General features: G+C 43.8%; 8 protein-coding genes across 8 annotated transcripts; 5 read left to right on the top strand and 3 right to left on the bottom strand.

The window, feature by feature from the left end:
- Positions 1-581: 581 nt before the first annotated feature.
- On the top strand, positions 582-3,697 carry VTP01DRAFT_817 (uncharacterized protein; the record flags this gene model as incomplete). The annotated part of the gene is made up of 7 exons (XM_069387261.1): positions 582-1,014; positions 1,081-1,149; positions 1,236-2,056; positions 2,124-2,555; positions 2,606-2,707; positions 2,780-2,848; positions 2,918-3,697. The coding sequence occupies 7 exons, from the start codon at positions 582-584 to the stop codon at positions 3,695-3,697; spliced, it is 2,706 nt and encodes a 901-aa protein (XP_069245237.1).
- A 359-nt stretch (positions 3,698-4,056) lies between these two features.
- VTP01DRAFT_818 (uncharacterized protein) lies at positions 4,057-5,449 on the top strand (the record flags this gene model as incomplete). Its single annotated transcript, XM_069387272.1, has 4 exons — positions 4,057-4,211; positions 4,275-4,742; positions 4,803-5,118; positions 5,180-5,449. 4 exons carry the CDS (start codon positions 4,057-4,059, stop codon positions 5,447-5,449), a joined length of 1,209 nt encoding a protein of 402 aa, XP_069245238.1.
- A 451-nt stretch (positions 5,450-5,900) lies between these two features.
- VTP01DRAFT_819 (uncharacterized protein) lies at positions 5,901-7,384 on the top strand (the record flags this gene model as incomplete). Its single annotated transcript, XM_069387283.1, has 9 exons — positions 5,901-6,020; positions 6,080-6,129; positions 6,209-6,279; positions 6,339-6,464; positions 6,521-6,723; positions 6,779-6,825; positions 6,879-6,972; positions 7,025-7,248; positions 7,309-7,384. 9 exons carry the CDS (start codon positions 5,901-5,903, stop codon positions 7,382-7,384), a joined length of 1,011 nt encoding a protein of 336 aa, XP_069245239.1.
- Positions 7,385-7,499: 115 nt separating this feature from the next.
- Positions 7,500-9,089, bottom strand: VTP01DRAFT_820 (uncharacterized protein; the record flags this gene model as incomplete). The annotated part of the gene is made up of 1 exon (XM_069387295.1): positions 7,500-9,089. One exon carries the CDS (start codon positions 9,087-9,089, stop codon positions 7,500-7,502), a length of 1,590 nt encoding a protein of 529 aa, XP_069245240.1.
- Positions 9,090-10,318: 1,229 nt separating this feature from the next.
- VTP01DRAFT_821 (uncharacterized protein) lies at positions 10,319-11,098 on the top strand (the record flags this gene model as incomplete). Its single annotated transcript, XM_069387306.1, has 5 exons — positions 10,319-10,355; positions 10,414-10,471; positions 10,538-10,710; positions 10,765-10,937; positions 10,994-11,098. The coding sequence occupies 5 exons, from the start codon at positions 10,319-10,321 to the stop codon at positions 11,096-11,098; spliced, it is 546 nt and encodes a 181-aa protein (XP_069245241.1).
- Positions 11,099-11,617: 519 nt separating this feature from the next.
- VTP01DRAFT_822 (uncharacterized protein) lies at positions 11,618-13,582 on the bottom strand (the record flags this gene model as incomplete). The annotated part of the gene is made up of 3 exons (XM_069387317.1): positions 11,618-11,821; positions 11,890-13,469; positions 13,522-13,582. The coding sequence occupies 3 exons, from the start codon at positions 13,580-13,582 to the stop codon at positions 11,618-11,620; spliced, it is 1,845 nt and encodes a 614-aa protein (XP_069245242.1).
- Positions 13,583-14,684: 1,102 nt separating this feature from the next.
- On the bottom strand, positions 14,685-15,059 carry VTP01DRAFT_823 (uncharacterized protein; the record flags this gene model as incomplete). Its single annotated transcript, XM_069387328.1, has 2 exons — positions 14,685-14,911; positions 14,975-15,059. The coding sequence occupies 2 exons, from the start codon at positions 15,057-15,059 to the stop codon at positions 14,685-14,687; spliced, it is 312 nt and encodes a 103-aa protein (XP_069245243.1).
- Positions 15,060-16,037: 978 nt separating this feature from the next.
- Positions 16,038-18,339, top strand: VTP01DRAFT_824 (uncharacterized protein; the record flags this gene model as incomplete). Its single annotated transcript, XM_069387339.1, has 9 exons — positions 16,038-16,077; positions 16,132-16,415; positions 16,483-16,823; positions 16,879-17,195; positions 17,263-17,500; positions 17,573-17,808; positions 17,876-17,978; positions 18,039-18,146; positions 18,210-18,339. 9 exons carry the CDS (start codon positions 16,038-16,040, stop codon positions 18,337-18,339), a joined length of 1,797 nt encoding a protein of 598 aa, XP_069245244.1.
- Positions 18,340-18,552: the final 213 nt, after the last annotated feature.

The raw sequence follows: 18,552 nt of genomic DNA on the forward strand, positions 1-18,552 counted from the left end.
GTTTCAATACATAGAGTGATTTGGTTTGCTGATTTCTGCACGATGGATGATACTATTGCTTCTGTTCTCCCAACTTTCTTTCCCTGATATATCATGATAGGAAATCACATGAGTACCTGTGTTAATGACCAGTCTGTTACAACCCTCTAATTGACGGGCCAATCTGTAGGTTTCCTCAATAAGAGCCTATTATTGATACAAGTCCATTACCAAAGTTGTTTGGCTGATGATATATACTGTAAATCGATTTGCTTTGGCAGTCTCCATCGCTTTTCGATCCTACAGATCGCTTACTTTACACCTACGGAATTATGCATTTAGAGGTGCGTTTCTGAGAGCTACATATTTATGTTAGCTAGATAACTAGATAATTTTGACCTAATAAAAGATGACAAATAGCGTTAAGTGGATCGATCGCTGTTAGCACTGTGCAATGACTTCATAAAGAATTCACTCTAGCAAATTTCGCGGTAACGTCACCCATTGTACTACCATGTTTCACTTTGCATGAATAAATAAAATTGACAGGGATCTGCGAGGTATTCCATCATTTTTCTTTCTTTACTTTTATTCACTTGATAATGGCAACCACTGCGGTGCAAACGGCGCAAGAGAATATACGCGGTGCTGCTACAGCAAACGCGAACCCTCCTACGACAGAAGAGGTTCAGCAACCAATCCAACAAGAGGCCACTACCACGGTTCCGACTAGCCGCATTGATCAGCAAAAAGAAGCGCAACAGCAGAAGCTGGAAATGATTGAAGTAGTTGAGGCATTGCGGAGCGGCCAGCTGCCTATGAATGACAAACTTTGCGAATTCTTGGAACGTCTGCTCAATGTATCAGCGATCGAGAACCGCAGGCAGCAAATGTCGCTGGATGGCCAGCAGCTTTTGATGGACTTGCAAGATCTCATCCGTACAATGCAAAAAGCTATCAGAACTAAAAATACAGACCAGCTTTTCCAGTCGCTGTATTATCACGTCCATCAAATCCGGCCTACAGTCGGCAGGGGTATGGAGATCATGTTTCTGTTTCACCATCAAACGGGAATTTCTAACGATTGCTTTCCATGTTTAGAGCACTTCAAGGGCATTGATTACACTGCCGTGACAGACAGAGAAGCTGCAAAGAGTGAAGCTCAACAAGGTATGGAAACCGGATGGGGAAAACAAGGCAACGTGTCTTGCTGTGATAACTGAATGGGTGATTTCAATTTCCACGAAACCTCGCAGGAGCCAATGCTTTCATGACGATCGGTCGTTTGGTATTGACAAACGGACATTTCCGCAAGCAAGTGAGCGAACTCGTTACTATTGCTCAGGAAGTCTTTGGCGACATCGCTATCAACGTGGGTGATACTCTACAAACTCAAGGCCAAAAGTTGAGCGAGCGCTCGCAGCGCGTGGGTGAGAAGGCGCGCGAGATGGCCGACCCAGAAAAGCAGCGTCAAAAAGCGGACGAATTGACTGGACAACAGCAGCAGCTCGCTGAAGAAATTCAAAATGACGATCGTGATAACCGTGAAATCCTGCAGGACAAGTTGCTTGGACAACTCCAGTCATCTGAATCTGCCACTTCTGGTTCTTCAGACTTGCCTACTAGCGAGAAGCTCAAGCTGGAAATGCAAGGTCGCTCGCAGGCAGCAAAGGAGAAGATGAGAGAGCATTGGCAAGATACATCTACTCGAGCCAAAGAGTATACTCGCGAAAAGTTTTCTCCTGAGAAGGTGGATGAAATTATCCGACGACTCAAGTTTGTGCTCGCAGATGTGCAGCGACACTCTGACTATCAAGAAGCCATCGACACTATCATCTCTTTGTTCAAGACTTGGAGCGGCAGACTAACAAGTGTTGCAAAGGAAGCTGGAGACAAGTCCACTGAAGCTGCAACGCAACAGCGTCGCGAATCCAATGTTGTCCAGGCCGAGCTAGAGATAAAGACGATTTTGGAAGATTGGGCGCAAGGAAAATCGCTCGATCCGCTTATTGATTCTGTCAAAAGAATTATGCAAGATGTTAGGGACGATCCTGAACTTCGTCAATGCTATGATGAGGTAATGTTTACGCTGTACAAGGGAAAACTCATTGTATCAGATTGGTGTCTAACAGTTCTCCATATAGTCACTCGTGTACATCCGTCGCTTGCTTAAGGAACCTGGTTACGTGAATGATGAGCAATCAACTACGGATGGTAGACGACTTGTTGAGCGCGGCCGAGAGATCACTCAGAACCGCTACCGAGGTCACTTTGACAGCGTTGTGAATGAAGCTAATGCATACTTCGCTGCTGTGGAACAGGATCCCATGACACAGGAAATCAACATGCGACTCAACAAAATCCATCGGGACCTCTGGTTCGATCGTGATGGCAATCCAGCATTCAAGCCGCAATTATTCACGGACATACGATTGACTCTTTTGCCGGCATTCCTGGAGTTTGTAAAGTTCTTGCCTCTACCTCGCATCGAATACTCTGACCCTCAATTCGATGTGGTACTGGAGAACATTGTCCTTTCCGGCGATACTTTACTACCGGAAATTTTCGAGATAGAGGTAAGCTTGTTGTTTGTCGTAAAAAATTTGAGCTCACATTTTATTACTAGATGAGCAACTATCTTCGATTCAGCCCACGCACGAACGTTACCAACGCCAATAACCAGACGATCTACATCAAGATGAGCCAAATCCGAACTGTAATCAATGACGTAAGTTATTCAATTGCATTTCGATCGATCTGCGATGCACAGTATATGCTAATGATCATAAACATTCTCTAGGTCGTCTTTTACTATAAACGGAAGGTTGGATTTCCTCGTATGTCTGATCGCGGTGTTGCCTCGCTTCACGTGAGTATACAGCATTTTCCTGCAAACTGATCAGCATTAAAGCCAGCTTATTTATCAATGCTATTATAGATTGGCGGCAAAGGTATTACAGTCACGGCCAAGATCTTGAGTGATTCAAATGATCAGCAGCATACTTTCCGTGTTTCTCAATGCCATTGTCGCATCGATAATTTGAAGATCAAAATCCATGATAGCCGCCACGATCTCCTTTACAAGACAGTACATCCTCTTGTGAAGACGATCGCACGTCGCCAGCTTGCCAAGGCAGTGGAAGCCAAAGTCATCGAAAGTCTGCAGCGCGCCGACGCACAGCTAACCAGCCAATTAATCCGCATGCACGACGAATCTTGCAACAAAGTTGACCAAGCTCGCAGCGAGGCGGCCGCGGCCGAAACTAAGCAAGACGATGCAGTCGCTGTTGCGGGCACTGTGTCTACTAGCACTGCAAGGACCACTCCTAAGGAGCGCCCTGGTGTGTTTGCTACCTTGGTGACTGTTATCAACAACAATTTGAAATCCGGCGCTCTGAACCGACGTGCAAAACATGCTAATATGCAGCAGGAGCAGGAGGAGCAGCCGGAAGATGCGGGAAAAGGTACTTCCAGTGAGATACAGGGTGGTCAACAAGGCAGCGGAGCACAAGATCGGACCTCTTCCGGAGTCACTCCGATGATTGCTGGCGGCACAGAACAAGTAGGACGTCCTTCTCCAGTCCAAAAACCCTCTTCTACCAGTGGTAGTAAGCCGCTGTACGAATCTGACGACAAGGGATTCCATACCCCTGTTGGCGAAGAACCTGGCGTTGAAATTCGAGATACTGGAAGAAACGCTGGCACTGCAGTGCCCTAACAGTGCCCAAGTACAAAATCTGATTACTTTTTAGCTGATCTCTTCTCTTTATATTCTACGCGTGTAATTTTTCTTTTTTTTGACGTCTGATTAAAGCTACATTATTATTGCAGTATGTATATTCGATCTGAAGCTTTTAATTTGTGACAGCCGATCTTTTTGTCAATTTTTGTTTCATTTTGGCGTTGATTTGTAATCTGTTCGCTTGCAATTTCAGTTTCATTTTGGTGTTGATTTGTAATCTGTTCGCTTGCAATTTCAGAGCGCGGATGACAAATCCCTGGAAAGGTATAAAATAGGGTTGCAAATGCAAAATTCCCAGCTCATCATCTCTTTTCTTTTTGTTTCCAGCATACGATATGTCTCCCTCGCTAGCCGTCCCTCCTCAAGCCTGGAATGTTGAGAAGCCTACGGCTACTGGCCAAGGCAAGGATAATGCCCCACTGCTCTTCCAACCTATCACCACCAAATCAGTCACCTTGAAGAACCGCATTGTTGTAGCCCCTATGTGCATGTAAGAAGGACTCGGTTTAAGCGGGTTCATTCAATGGCTTATATTAACCATTTGATCTTGCAGGTACTCTTGCCAAGACGGCTTCTTGAACGATTTCCATCTTGCGCACTACGCGTCCTTTGCATTGAAGGGTGCTGGTCTCGTTATCATTGAGGCTACCGGCGTCGAGCCACAAGGTCGTATTTCACCACACGATGCTGGTCTATGGAGCGATGAACACATTGCTCCTCTGAAGCGTGTTGCAGATATCATTCGCTCTCAGGGCTCCGTTCCCGGTTTGCAGATTGCGCACGCTGGTCGCAAGGCAAACATGGGTTCTCCTTTCGCTGGATACCGCCTTGTGCCTGAAGAAGAAGGCGGTTGGCCTAACGACATCCGCGGTCCTTCTGAGGCTCCATTCGATGATCGCCACGGCAAGCCTCACGCCTTGACCAAGGAGGAACTCAAGGAAATTACCCAAAAGTGGGTTGATGCTGCTATCCGTGCTGATAAGGCTGGCATTGACGTCCTTGAGGTCCACAGCGCTCACGGGTATGTTGTTTATCAAATTTGATGTTCAAAAGAATGTGAATTAATCGATTTGTCACGTAGTTACTTGCTCCATAACTTCCTTTCCGGCAACTCCAACTTCCGCACTGACGAATACGGCGGTTCGCTTGAAAACCGTATGCGTTTCCCTCTTGAAGTCGTCCGTGCTGTACGTGCGGTCTGGCCCGATCACAAGCCTTTGTGGGTCCGCTTCTCTGCTACTGACTTTAAGGAAGGAGACCAATTCGCAAAGGATCCCAATGGCTGGGATATCTACCAAGCTATTGAATATGCAAAGGCTCTCAAGGAAATTGGCGTGGATGTTTGCGATTGCTCCAGCGGAGGCAACTTGACTGATGCCAAGTATCCTGTTGCTCCTGTTAGTTGAATTTTTTAACTAGCTTTATTTTTCGCTTCATTTTACTGATCGTTACTGTTAGCACTTCCAAGTTCCTTTCGCTGAAGCTGTCAGGAAGGAAGCTGGCATTCCTACCGGCGCTGTAGGCCTCATTACCGAGCCCAAAGAAGCCGAAAAAGTTTTGCAAGATGGTCAAGCCGACTATATCTTGATTGCCCGCGAATTCTTACGCGACAGCGGATGGGTTCTCCGCGCTGCAAAGGAACTTGGCCTTGAGGTCAAATGGCCTGGTCAATACGAACGTGCTGATCAAGAACGCTGGGCCAAGAAGAGAGCTGCTGAAAAACAGTAAACTGCATCTTAAATTATTCAATGACAACAGTAGATAAATACCAATAGATTTGAAGTGATTTTACACAAAAAAAGTTCATCAATAGTTGGAAAAATCAATACATTTTTTTGCATTCTTACTCATATAACAATTTGAATTTCTTCGCACTGTAGTCGAGTATTGGAAACGCTCTTTCAGTAGGATTCTTTGGCGTCAACTGATACCTAAGCAACTAGATTAATAATGGATCCGTTGTACGGTCGCATAAACTAAATTACTTGCTTCAATCTAAGCATAAGGTAACTCCCGAGATGGGACCACCTTTCTTCTCAATGCAAATCATTATTTGGTCGAGGAACCTGTAAAGTCATCCTGACCAGCAGATCGATGTGTAACACAAGACCGCAGCTGATGCTGAAACGTGCTTTCATGCAGGTTTGAGTTCTTTGCTTCTCTTTCTTTCACCGCAAAAATGTCGGTCCAAGATGTCTACAGCAATATTTATTCGAGATTCCACTCTGTGAGGGAATACCTTGCACCGGTTTTGAAAGATTCAAAGTTTAAAGAAACTGGGTGCTTGACACCAGAGGAGGTACGTCTCTCCGAGATCAGGAACATGCCGTGATCGAGTTACTCAATCGCCCTTTCCAGTTTGTGGCAGCTGGCGATTTTCTCGTCTACAAGTGTCCCACTTGGTCGTGGTAAGCAGCACAATGCGTGTAAAAACCATAGGGCATATATATATATATATATATATATATAAACCGGGTTTTCTGAAAGGGAATCCGGGCTTCCAGAGAAGCAACGGGATTACTTGCCTGCTGATAAGCAATTCTTGGTGACTCGAAATGGTAAATTAGACATACGCAGAACATTGCTGTATGAAAGTACTTATATGCTATACCAAAAGTACCATGTCTTCGCCGTAGCAGCCAGATGGAATACTCCGATAACGCTGACGAAACTCAACAAGTCGAAGCGGATGGAGCCGACGAGAAGGATGAGGATGGCTGGATGTATACACATAGCTCAAGAGGTGATATGATCTTGCATTACAGTATCGGAAAAGCCGACTTACAATGTGGCATATAGTCTCCCAAACCATTGATGAAATCGCGCACACCATCATTGACGATGATGAAGAAGCGAATGGCACTGCTGGACTCAACAAGCGCATCGATGGGCTCAATTTGCAGGACGATGATAAACAAGCAGCACCACCACCTGACGAGATACCTGATATCGACGACATACCTGATATTGATGACGATCAAGTCGTGGAAGAAGAGGACCCAGTACGCATCAAACGTAGATAGATCCGGTCGGCTTATCTAATGTATATTTGCTTAGGCAATTGCATCGACGCAAAGTACCAAGGATACTTTTGGCTCGTACAAGTAAGCTCGCTAGGTTACCCCACGTTGCGCTATCTTTTAATGATAGTACGTAGTGATAAGATTCTACAGGTGCGAACATACGACATATTCATCACATACGACAAATATTACCAAACTCCTCGAATGTGGCTATTTGGATACGATGAAGTATATTTTCATGAAGGCATCTTAGGATATGCAGTCTCTAACTGTCACATAGGAGCGTAGACCGTTGCCATCAAACAAAGTGTTTGAGGATGTCGCTCAGGACTATGTGAAAAAGACGGTGACAATCGATCCGCATCCACATTTGAACATGAATTTGGCTTCCATTCATCCTTGCAAGCATGCTAGTGTTATGAAGAGAATTATTGAACGTATGGGCGATGGAGTATCAGCTGGGTTGGCTGAAAAGGGAGAACAAGCGGGTATACGCGTTGATCAGTAAGTTCATTGTTCGCCTTTGCAAAATTGATACATCCATCTAACAATCAAACGTTTCAGATACCTCATCATTTTCCTAAAATTCATGAGCTCTGTCGTCCCCACGATTGAATATGATCACACTATTAGCACATAACAAGACAGTTTACAATGGACGCAGTATTTTCCATCAGTCGAAGAAGAGATATATATACATATGAAAACGATATACTACACTGGATAAGGTCAAGGAATAAAGGCAGTGTGATTAACTACAGGAAGCGAAGTTGTGAGGGTGTGAAGTGAATGGGTTTCCAGTCGAGCTTTTCGGGGACGATAACTCTCTTGCGCTTCTTTTGGCTCCGTTCCCACTGCTCAATAACTTTGTCACCAAGACAGATGATATGCTGACCACGGTAATACTTGAGTGCGCCGATGTTCTGTAGAGTGTGCAAGATGTCTTGCGGAGTGATGGATGTTTTCTGTGAAATTTCCTCGATTGTTACTTCTTCCTGTGTCGACAGCAGGTAGCCAACGATCGTTTCAGTCCAATATGCACGGTAGGACAACAATCCAAGATCAGAAAGCGGTTTCTCTGGTGATCCTGTTCGTCCTTCTGCTTTCGAGAGTTCATATGAAAATTGGATCAACAGCTTGCCGTAACCAAGTCTCTGGTACTGTGGTAGTGTCAAAATACAAGCAACATTGTAGTTTTCGCTTGATTCCTTTTCCTTGGAGAAATATCCAATTAAATGGCATCCCAGTTCATCACGCACAGTCATGCAATAGAATAAGAACGGATCGACGTCATAGTAAAGAGTTTTGTGATCAAGGAAAAGCTTGGAAAGCAGACACAAGTTTCGACACCATGTCTTTTGTTTGCGACCATCAATTTCAAAGAAGGAGACCTCTTCGTGGCGATAAATTTCGTTGCCGGGCGGGTGCTGCAGTTGGCATCGGGTTCTGTGACGTTCAAGCTGCTTGTGGGATGCATAGTAGGAGAGGCAGAACTCGCAAATGTATAAGGTATCGCAGTATGCATATTCCTGTGGATATGGTGCAAAGTACCAGGCCTCTACTTCGTGCTTGCCCATTTGTATCTTGTTGAGATTCTTCACGCGTGCGATTTCGCTAACGCACTGAGTCATTGAACCAGATGTTCGTAATTTTTCGATTTCCTGTTGCTTGGAGAACGTCTCTTGGGGATTTGGCTCCTCGATCATTTCCGTTACTTCGCCGTCCTCATCTTCGCCGCCTATCACGACTTGTGCATTCTCTTTATCGTCTTGTGAAGGTGTAGGACCTCGACTACGCCGCGCCTCGCGGTCCAATTCTTCAGCTGCTTTTCTCTTTTGCCCAGCGAGCGGCGTACCAGCTCTCATAGGTGTGCTGGTTCCTTGTTTCTTGGACGGTGGTGGGGTCGCTGTGTTGTCTCGGCCTTTTGATTTCTTCGGTTCGGGTTTAGGGAATTCGATTTCTTTAGTAAAATCGAGTCTCGAAAACGGCACCCATTCATCGAGACGCTTATTAAATTCCACATAATGGACATAGTACTCGAGTCCGGGAGGATCTGCTTTAGTCTCTCGTGCCCAGAGAATCTCCGCTTTACGATACTCATAGTCAGTTGGACTGTTGAACTTTTGCACAAAAAGCTTGCAGTGCAGAGGTGATGCAAGGAATTTTTGAAGTTGGGCTGCATTGCTGTTCTCTTGGCTAGACGGTTGAGACTGATCTGGAGTGGCAGTTTTGTCGTTGGGCGTCTCTTCTTTGATATTTTCTTGCGGAGGATTTCCAGTCACTGATGTCGATGAATCTGGGTTTGCATTTGTATAGTTTGGTAGATCTGCTTCCTTGTTGCTCATTGTTAATCAATCAGTCAACTCTGTCTGGGTGGAAGAGAGAGATGGTTTTGTATTCGTTGCGAGCGGCTCTGTTTACCAGGAAAACAAGGGAAAGTCGACGGCTGCGTATTTTCGGAGTTAATTTCTAAACAATTGCAAGCCGAGAGCACACAACTCAATCCAGAATTGCTGTAGTCAATCTTTCTAGAATAGTCATGACGAATAATATACATACACTAAGTGATATAGGTATAAGGCTTTAATGATCTTCTTGGGCATAGAGGAAATGAGTGATGGACGAGAAAGCTCTAGGCTGATGTGTATGACCTCTGGACTAAATGAAAGAAGAGTGGGAGAGACGTTCGGCGACAGAGCTGGTCAGAAGCTTGAAGATCCTTCATAATTTATGTGCATTTCTTCAATAGAATTTTGTCAAACTACAGCTTCGTCGACATATACTCGTTATGCATTTTGTCCATGAGTTCAAAAACGATCTCGATGTATCCATACGACGACACAGACCTAACCAGCTATACAGCGATGAAGAACATAATTGTCATCATAAGAAAGTATTGAACAACAGTCATTTTCTAACCGGGTTATTATTTGAATTAATAGGGAAGAAACGATACAGGTGCATTGCTGAATCCGGTGACAGAGGTCGAAACAGGCTGGCATGTGTTGATACGGAAGGTCATGTACTGCATCCAATTGGTGGATGCCCAGAAGTAGCTCAACTGCTGGTAAAAGACTTCCAACCCTTCCGACTTTTCACTTTTTTATTTCTATTTGGCAGGACACAAAGTATAGATCTTTAAAGAATGTGCCGAGTTTGAGCGTTGAGGAGTAGTACGTATAATAACATACTCAGTTAAGATCTTTTAGCTATCTGATATCAGCCTATGTATTCTATTCGATCTTCTATCTAGATATTTGGGAGGAATATCGTTGGCTGTACAAAGACACGAAGAGTATTGCGACTGTGCATGGAGACCGGTAACTTTAACTCAAAACAGCTTCTATGTGACGAGGACATCAATCATTTATTCACTTCCTTTGTTTTGGGCTGTAATAACGTGAACAATTTCATCCTCAAACTCGATCCTGACTCCAGATATTTTCGGACCACGCAAAGAAGCGCATATCTGTGCAATTATTCGAGGTGTTGAAATTCGACTCCGAAATACGTACCCGTAGACGTTCCCTCTTCCCTGTAAATAAACAGAGCCGCCCTCCCCACTCTTGACAAAATGCTTGCTACTCAAATGCTGAAAACGGTCGCACAAAGTAAGCATTAGGAACCGGCGATAATGTCATTTGGACGTCTTGATTCATGTATTGCTAGACCCAGCCACACGCACTGCTGTGTTCAAGGGTGCTATGGGTGCACCAATTGGTATCAGGCAAGTTACTCTTCGCGCGTACCTCCAGCAATCGTGTTTCTAATAATTTACAACTCGAAATTACAGACATTTCAACGCTTCGCGTGCCGTTCAGGAACAGTCGCCTGCCGCCGAGTCCGAGTTGTTGCGTCAACAGCGTAAGGTTCGCCCTATTTCCCCACACTTGTCGATCTACCAGCCCCAGATCACTTGGTACTTGTCTGCCGCACACAGAATCACTGGCGTGGCCGTCGGTGGTGGTAAGTATGGACATGGAAGCGGTACAGATAAAGATTCTAATATGTGGTTGTAAGCTTTCTATCTGGGTGCTCTTGCATACCTTGCTGCCCCTGCATTCGGTTACACTATTGATTCTGCTGCTTTGGTATCCAGCGTTGCTGCCGCTCCCGTTGCTGCCAAAGTTGCTGCTAAAACCACCATCGCTTTTCCCTTTGTCTTCCACTGCTTGAACGGTATCAGACACTTGGTTAGTTACGCGGATGTTTTCGGAAGACTGTGCATTTTACTGAAAATTAAGTGTAGGTTTGGGACGCTACCAAATTCATTGATATCAAGAGCGTTTACACCACTGGCTACGTCGTTCTCGGGTCCACCGTCGTTGGTTCCTTGTACTTGGCCTCTTTGTAAATTACTACTTCACTAAATGAATGCGATCCTGCGTTGTTGACATGTGAAATCTTGCGTGGAGACCCCGAAATGTTTTTCCGAACCAGGCTCTTGAGTCAGACTGGGATGAATTTTGATGGATTGCCTTTCAATGTCACTGCCTCCAATGTTGAGTTGAAGTATCTCGTATTTAAACTTTGTGCCTGAAGCTAACAGGGCTGTTTGCCTCTGATATTTCGTGAAAACTGTTATTTTTATTATTGATTAGATATCGAAAATCGATGGCAACCAGAGATAGAACTGGAGAATCGCGAGGATTATCGATAATTTATCAGCTCCATCAATGGCAGACGTTGTTACAATGAAACATCAGTCTTCTACGTTGGCAAAGATTGTATTTGACGCCCATATTCTACATTTTGCTCATCTGGGAACCTGTTACTCCAACGAATTTGCTTTGGCAATCTCGGGAATAATACGTGATTTGACAGGTCGCATTTACACAGAGACGAGAAATGCATGATTTTAAATATATGTAGATCACAATTCATTATTATGAACATCAAAGGAAAGTTCGCCCATACCGTTATTTGTTTCTACTATAATATAGCTCGGATTTGGATTGGTCTTGTAACCTTGTTTCTGATCTTTTTCATCGGTTGTAAACTGAAGATCCGTTGCATGTGATGCAGAGACATGCACTTTGTGGGCTTTTATGTCGAATGAACCAGTATAGTTTGCAGGCTAAGGGTAACATCTATATCAGTCATCGATTTTAAATCAAACAGCATATGTCTATGTCGATCACTTACCATATGTACAAAGATGGGTGAGTTTGAAGTCTTAAAACGTGCCGTAAGAATCTGCGGCATCGTATCCACCGTAGCGTTGAGCTCGCCATTGGATGTTTCAACGTTTATCTTTTCTTGGGCATCAATGTGATTTAAATCAAGTTGTCCTGAACTAGTTATGATCTGCACAGACCGCGCTGCAATGGTTGTTAAACGGACGGCACCATTCATAGTCATAACATCGATTGTGTTCGCTGCTCGGACACTATTCGATCTGATTCTTCCGTTTGTAGTCTTTACTAAGACTGCATCTTGAACAGAAACAACATCATCAACATTGATTTCTGCATTGCTTGTTTCCAATGTGACCACAGTTTCTGCTTGGATGAAATCGCCTGTAATCATATCATTTCTTGTTCTGATATGTACGACGCCATTTCCGGATTCGACGTGTCCAACGTGTATCTCTCCATCACTGGTCTCCATTGTCACAGATTCTTGGGCTCGTATACTGGTGTTCACGGTATTAATTGCTCCATTTCTTGAATCCAGCAATAGTTGCTTGCCGGACCAGTCATTCTTCAGCTGGATCCTAGAATTTCTCGTTTTGATCTGCATAACATCGACACTCATTTTGGAAAGTATCTCCACGGGCGTTGCGGCTGTTTCCAGCACGAGACTGGTAGCATTGCGAGGTAGGTTGATATATATTTCAGCGCGGATGCATGTAAACCAGGTCCAGGGGTCGGTTTTAAAACGGTACTCAAAAGTAGTTTCGTCGTCTTGCGTTAAATCATATTTTGCCAACTGCAATGAACGTTCTCTCGCATAAATTGTCGCCTCGACAGAGCCGCTTTGATTTGGATCTTCGAGCTGCCGAACAACAATGCGGCCGCCTGAAACGCGACCTCCTAAGTTCACCCTTAGATTATGGGAAACATTGAAGGAAATTGGTACCGATACGATCTCATCCGGCCTGCATTCGACTTTTCTTGATGCGTATCCGACGTAAATCCTCGCCGAAAAGAGCACAAGCAAGCATGTAATTAAGATAATTTTACCGCGCCTGCTGAGACCAGAGAGGCAACAGCAACAACACAGGAAATAGCAGCACCGATGTAGACATCTTCGCTTCTTGTGTTTCGGATTGTCTGGGATAACTGAGAGTGCTGTTTCATTGCGGACTGTATGCTGTTCCTGCGGTGACGGCGGCTGATTTGATGAATATGTCGATGGTAGCAATTCATGGTGCTCCTGATATTCTTCCTCATCTTCTGATTCCTGTCTTTCAAACGCAATTGGTGGTGGTGGTTGTATGTGGTGTATTGACGGCGTGGATGGTGGAGAATCTGTTGCGTAAGCAGGGATCCGGGCATTACCGTTTCTTCCAGGGATTGCAGGCTGAGCATCGGGTATATTCACTGAAGGTCGGTTAGGAGATGGATAGAAAAAGGATGGGCGAGAATTACTGGAGCTTGTAGCCGTCGTATGTTCGTCTGTTGCAGGTTTATTGCCTTCGATGTCACTTAAGGGTGGAGCTGAAGGAGTGTCAGATGGCATTTCGACTTGCACTGAAACTGAACTGTATGGTGGCGGGGAATCTAATGAACTGTGAATATCTGTCACTCAAATTGTCAATATCAAATGACAAACCATTCGTTTCAATTTCCTCCTGCTGCTTGAGTTCCTCAGCATGGCGACGATACGGAAGCATTACTCAACTGGAAGAAGAAGGAATCAGCTTCCCATGGCCCGAAAACCCACTTGATATGTTTTGGAGTTACACAAAATCTTGGCAATAGCCGAACGAACTGAGCAACTCCCGCTCTGCACAATGAAGAGAAACAACCGCATGCATTACTTTATCTACAGCGTCACACTATCGCTTCATCAGAGTCACAAACTATGCTCTGAAATTTGTGAAAATGTTCTTTTTCAACATATTCAGTTTTCTATAATTTATCAGATCATAAATTATACTATGTTCATAAACCTCTCGATGTTGGTTGAAGTTATATGACAATCTGATTGTCTAGCGTTTGCTCGAGGTTATAGATGAATGCAATCATCATTGAAAGCCGTCAAGATAAAGACGGTAAATGCATGATGAAAATGTAGGCGAATACGAAAGTCAAATGAACAGAGTAGTATACTTATTGTGATGTTTTGTGGACAATACACTATAAAACGGACAATAAGAGTACAGTGAGACTGTATCCGATCTTTTTAATTCTGAAGAACAGAACCACCTGATTTCTATCTACAGACCAAGGCTATTTATACTAATGATCGGTTTATCAAATATTTCGAAAGGAGTTTGTCTGTTGATGACAGTTTACCCGGGAAGACCAGAGTCAGCATTTTTTAGATCTTTTATTTATGATCTTATTATTCTGTCCACGACACTTATCAACTTGCATGCTTCAATAATTGAAGACGGTAGCGGACAAATTGTTGCCACAGGAGGTCTATTGGACGATAACAAATTTAACGAGATATCGAAACGACCGGATGAAGATTGCAAGCCTTCCGGAATAGGGATAGTGTACATCAGTAAGGATGTCTGCACGATTGCTTAAGGAAGATGAGATTCCGGCAAAAGGTCCACAGTCATCCCGCGAGCAATCAGTTAATCCTAGTTGATCCATCTCTCAAAGGATAATAGGTTTCTTAGAGCTCGTCTGGACATATCCAAGCTCTCGTTTATATATCAAAGTCGTACTTTTTAATGGATTGTATACATATTATCGAGCAATTTATCTCCCTTTGTCTGTATCAATTTCATATTGGATTACTCGGTATCATATCATCTCCCACTATGTCAATATAAGGATCCAACTGGTTTCCTCTTGTATCCTTTTCTCAACGGGTGAGTTGCGCAAACGTAAAGTCCATTTGTTCACAAAGATCAGGCTCCAATCAGTTGCAACTTTCCTTTGTTCTAGGACTGTATTGACGAGGTCGATACTGAGGAGACCGCCTAAGACAGACTTCTTTTTGTGATCCGCTTCGATATTGTTAGTTACTCCATCGAAGTTATAATCTGTAAACATCGTATACGCTGCGCAATCCCCTCGAGGCCTCAGTGGAAAGGCCCGTATGCTACCTGAATCTGGAACAGATTTCCATACTTCTTTGTCTAGGCCAATCTTTGTGATGGTTGCCAAGGAAATGCCGTTGAAAATAACCATATTGTGACTTCATCATCTTTGTCGTACTTTGAGTCGAACGGTCGAAGTGAACTTACTATCGTCGCCGTAACTTACATTCCTCTGGAGAAAGTATGCTCCATTGTAGCAAGTCTTTCCAACACTCATCATCTTTAGGTTGCACAAATCGACAGAGAACTCGGGCATATTTTTTTGTAACTTGAGTTTCTTTGAAACGTTCCTGAACCCACCTCGGCCATTCAGCTACATAAACCTATTCATTTCCGGCGTCCTCTATGTGTTTATAGGATAATTTTCCATCTCTCTCTCTTTTCATTCCTTCTGACATAGTTGCATGGTACGAGTAAGTACGAGTAAGGAAAACTTTAAAAAAAAAAGAAGTCTGCGACTTCGTAGGCTCGAAAACGCCTTGGCGAAGTGTAAACCACGTGTAACGAAAACAGCGTTTTGATAATAATGTGGTTGTAGCTCGCTCTTAAATAAGTGCGTGCAAACAACGAAAAGAGTGCTTGCGCATTGTTCGTTGCTACATTGGTATCTCATAGATATTATATAAAAGCATTTCAAAACGTTTGCCTCAAGGAACAATAAATGGAATTAACGAGGCATGGTTCTACCTGTCAATATCGACTATTTACAACGTGTTGAATGATTTTTGCTGTAATTCTGTAACAATTTGTTTTGCATTCGACGCGAATAGTCGATTATTAACTAGGCGATGCGGCAGTCAGATAAATGCACCAGGATGGTATACAGAGGAAAGCTATGGAGCCCTTGTACAACAGGCGCTCCTGGCGTACTGCATATGAATTCTGGAGGTGCTCAATATCACTCTCTATGCGACCAAATGTGTTCAGGTTCTTCATTCTCTTTGACTAACTGCTCTTATTCGCCACAGACTGTTTAGGCCCGCCGGCGGTGGCCGAGTCCCTAGAATTGCCATTTTCGGCAAATGCAAATTTTGCTCTTTGATGCATTGAAAGCCTCTTTCTTGTGCATATGTTTCAAAATCTCGTAAAGAGTGGACGAACACTCAAAAGTAAGAATCTTTCTATCCAACTTGAAAGATCCAGCAAATTCAAACTAGTTCAAGATTACAGCATTGCAATTGCCCGGCGAATGATGGCATATGACACAGCTCCTGCAACATCCGAGGCCACCACAGCTGTCAGAGCTGAAGAATCAATGTCTTCCAAGACTTCTGAGGCTGTAGGTGGCGAGGCGTCAAAGGCAGCAAACGATAAAATTATCCACCGAGTCAAAGTGCTTAATCTGCCAACGCACGAAGTCGCAAACGTCAAAAAGTTATTCACCTCGCTTGGACTTAAACGCCACAAGAAAGCTCCCGCTTGGGATTACGCATTTTTGACCTTTGAAGTTAATATTCAACAGCAGCTTAATCTACATGTACGAATGGTTAGAGCTCACTGTCATGAGTATATAGACCGAAGAAGCTGCAAAAGAAGCCATGGAAAAACTTAATGGATTAGAATTCAAGAAGCAAAAGCTCGCAACTGAATATATTACTATATCCGAAGAGGCATACCGCAAGCGTTTCCAAGGTAAAAAGAGAACTGCAGACGAAGCCCAACAGGAAGATACGCGACCACCTGCCGAGCGACTTGCGGATCAAGTAACGCCACTGCATAAGATGCCTTATGAAAAGCAGCTGCAAAAGAAGCACAAGATTGGATTGAAGCATCTCACGACGCTGAAGAGGAAAATTTCGCAATTGACTGACTTGAGCGACAATGCGAAAGCGCAAATTGCTTGGGCCTTCCAAAAGTAAGAATTTGACGAACGTAAAGCGAAGATTGTTCAGCTATTGACCAGTGTACAGAGGTCCAGACCTTCCGTTCGAGGTTCTCGACCCGATTGCTTCTCCAGATGTATATGGATATCGAAGCAAGTGCGAGTTTACCATTGGCCGCAATCCTGATGGCGAGCGTACGGTTGGATTTTTGTTGGGATTGTACCGTCACGGTATCACATCCGTCCTTAGTCCTGAAAGCTGTCTACATGTTCCGGATGTCTCCAAAAGAATAGCTAAAGCCATGGAGGATTACGTTAGAGAATCAGACTATGATGTATACGATCGTGTCGATAAAGTCGGTGTTTGGCGTACGATGATGGTCAAAGCACAGCGAACAGGAGATGGTAAGTTATGGGATGACCTTTACTGAATTTGGTAGATGTCTAATTCTGCTTTTCATCCTCCTATTAGTTTTGATTTTGATTCAACTTAAATCCGCTGAAATGACTGATGAACAACTTGCGGCCGAAAAGGAGAAGCTTGTTGCATACTGGAGCAGCTTCAAGGATAAACCTGAATCGGAAAGGATCAATGTTAGCACTCTTCTTTTGCAAGTATGGAATGGTGACTCGAATGGAGTGACAGACAAGGGCCAGACAGAGGTGCTTTTGGGTGACGGCTATGTCTATGAAGAATTGCTTGGATGTCGGTAAGTTTAAGTATTAGTCTTTTCCTTCTTATGAGAAAAGTATAATTGATCGCCTGTATCCTTCATCTACAGTTTCCGGATATCAAGCAGTGCATTCTTCCAAATCAATACTGCCGCAACGGAACTTCTTTACAAGAAATGTGCCGAATGGTGTAACATTGATGCAAGCAAGAAAACAACATTGTTGGATTTGTGCTGCGGTACTGGAACCATTGGTATCACTATGGCCAAGTCTGTAGATCGTGTTGTTGGTATTGAAATGGTCCCTGATGCTATCGTTGATGCCAAAGCAAATGCAGAACTTAACAGTAAGTATCTGACACATTCTTGTCTTTCATGGATGCAGTGACAGCAGCTCAACGTTTATATTTTAAGATGTCACGAACGTCACGTATTATGCCAGCAAAGTAGAAGACAAGATCGATATTGTCTCCAATGAAAGCAATGAAGATGTTGTAGCCGTGTTGGATCCACCAAGGTACTTCCAGCCATAGCTATGGATTAGGAAAACTCTAAGCTAAATGGAGGATTTCTCTAGAAATGGAGTTCACAGTAGCGTTATCCGCGCTGTCCGAGAGTCTCCTCAGATTCAGCGAGTCGTATTTATCAGCTGTGATGCCAACCAGGCTATGCAAAACTTTATTAGGTAACGTAGAGAATAGTTTCCCTTGAGTTAAAATGAACTAATGACTAACTGGTGTTTTTATAGTCTGTGCCGACCGACATCTAATAGATTCCGTGGATTGCCGTTCAAGCCTACGCGTGCCGTATCCATTGATCTTTTCCCTCACACTGACCACTGTGAACTTATGATCGAGTTTGTACGTATTAAGGAATAGACAGTTGCAAATCTAAATGAAACAATAAGCGGGGATTCCATCCTTTTGCTGTCGGATCGGCCCTATTATATTTGATCCATACGAGTTGAACAAAAAGCTAAAAAAGTAGCTGTAGTCTCCTCTGCGGGAATGCCAAGCATTACGTATCCTTATGACTTCATTCTTATTTCTGCAGATAGCACGCTGTCACAGTGGGGCTTGTTTTGCCAGCAA

The sequence above is a fragment of the Rhizomucor pusillus genome, assembly GCF_041956525.1.
Source record: "Rhizomucor pusillus strain CBS 183.67 unplaced genomic scaffold VTP01scaffold_1, whole genome shotgun sequence".
Taxonomy (NCBI): Eukaryota; Fungi; Mucoromycota; class Mucoromycetes; order Mucorales; family Lichtheimiaceae; genus Rhizomucor; species Rhizomucor pusillus.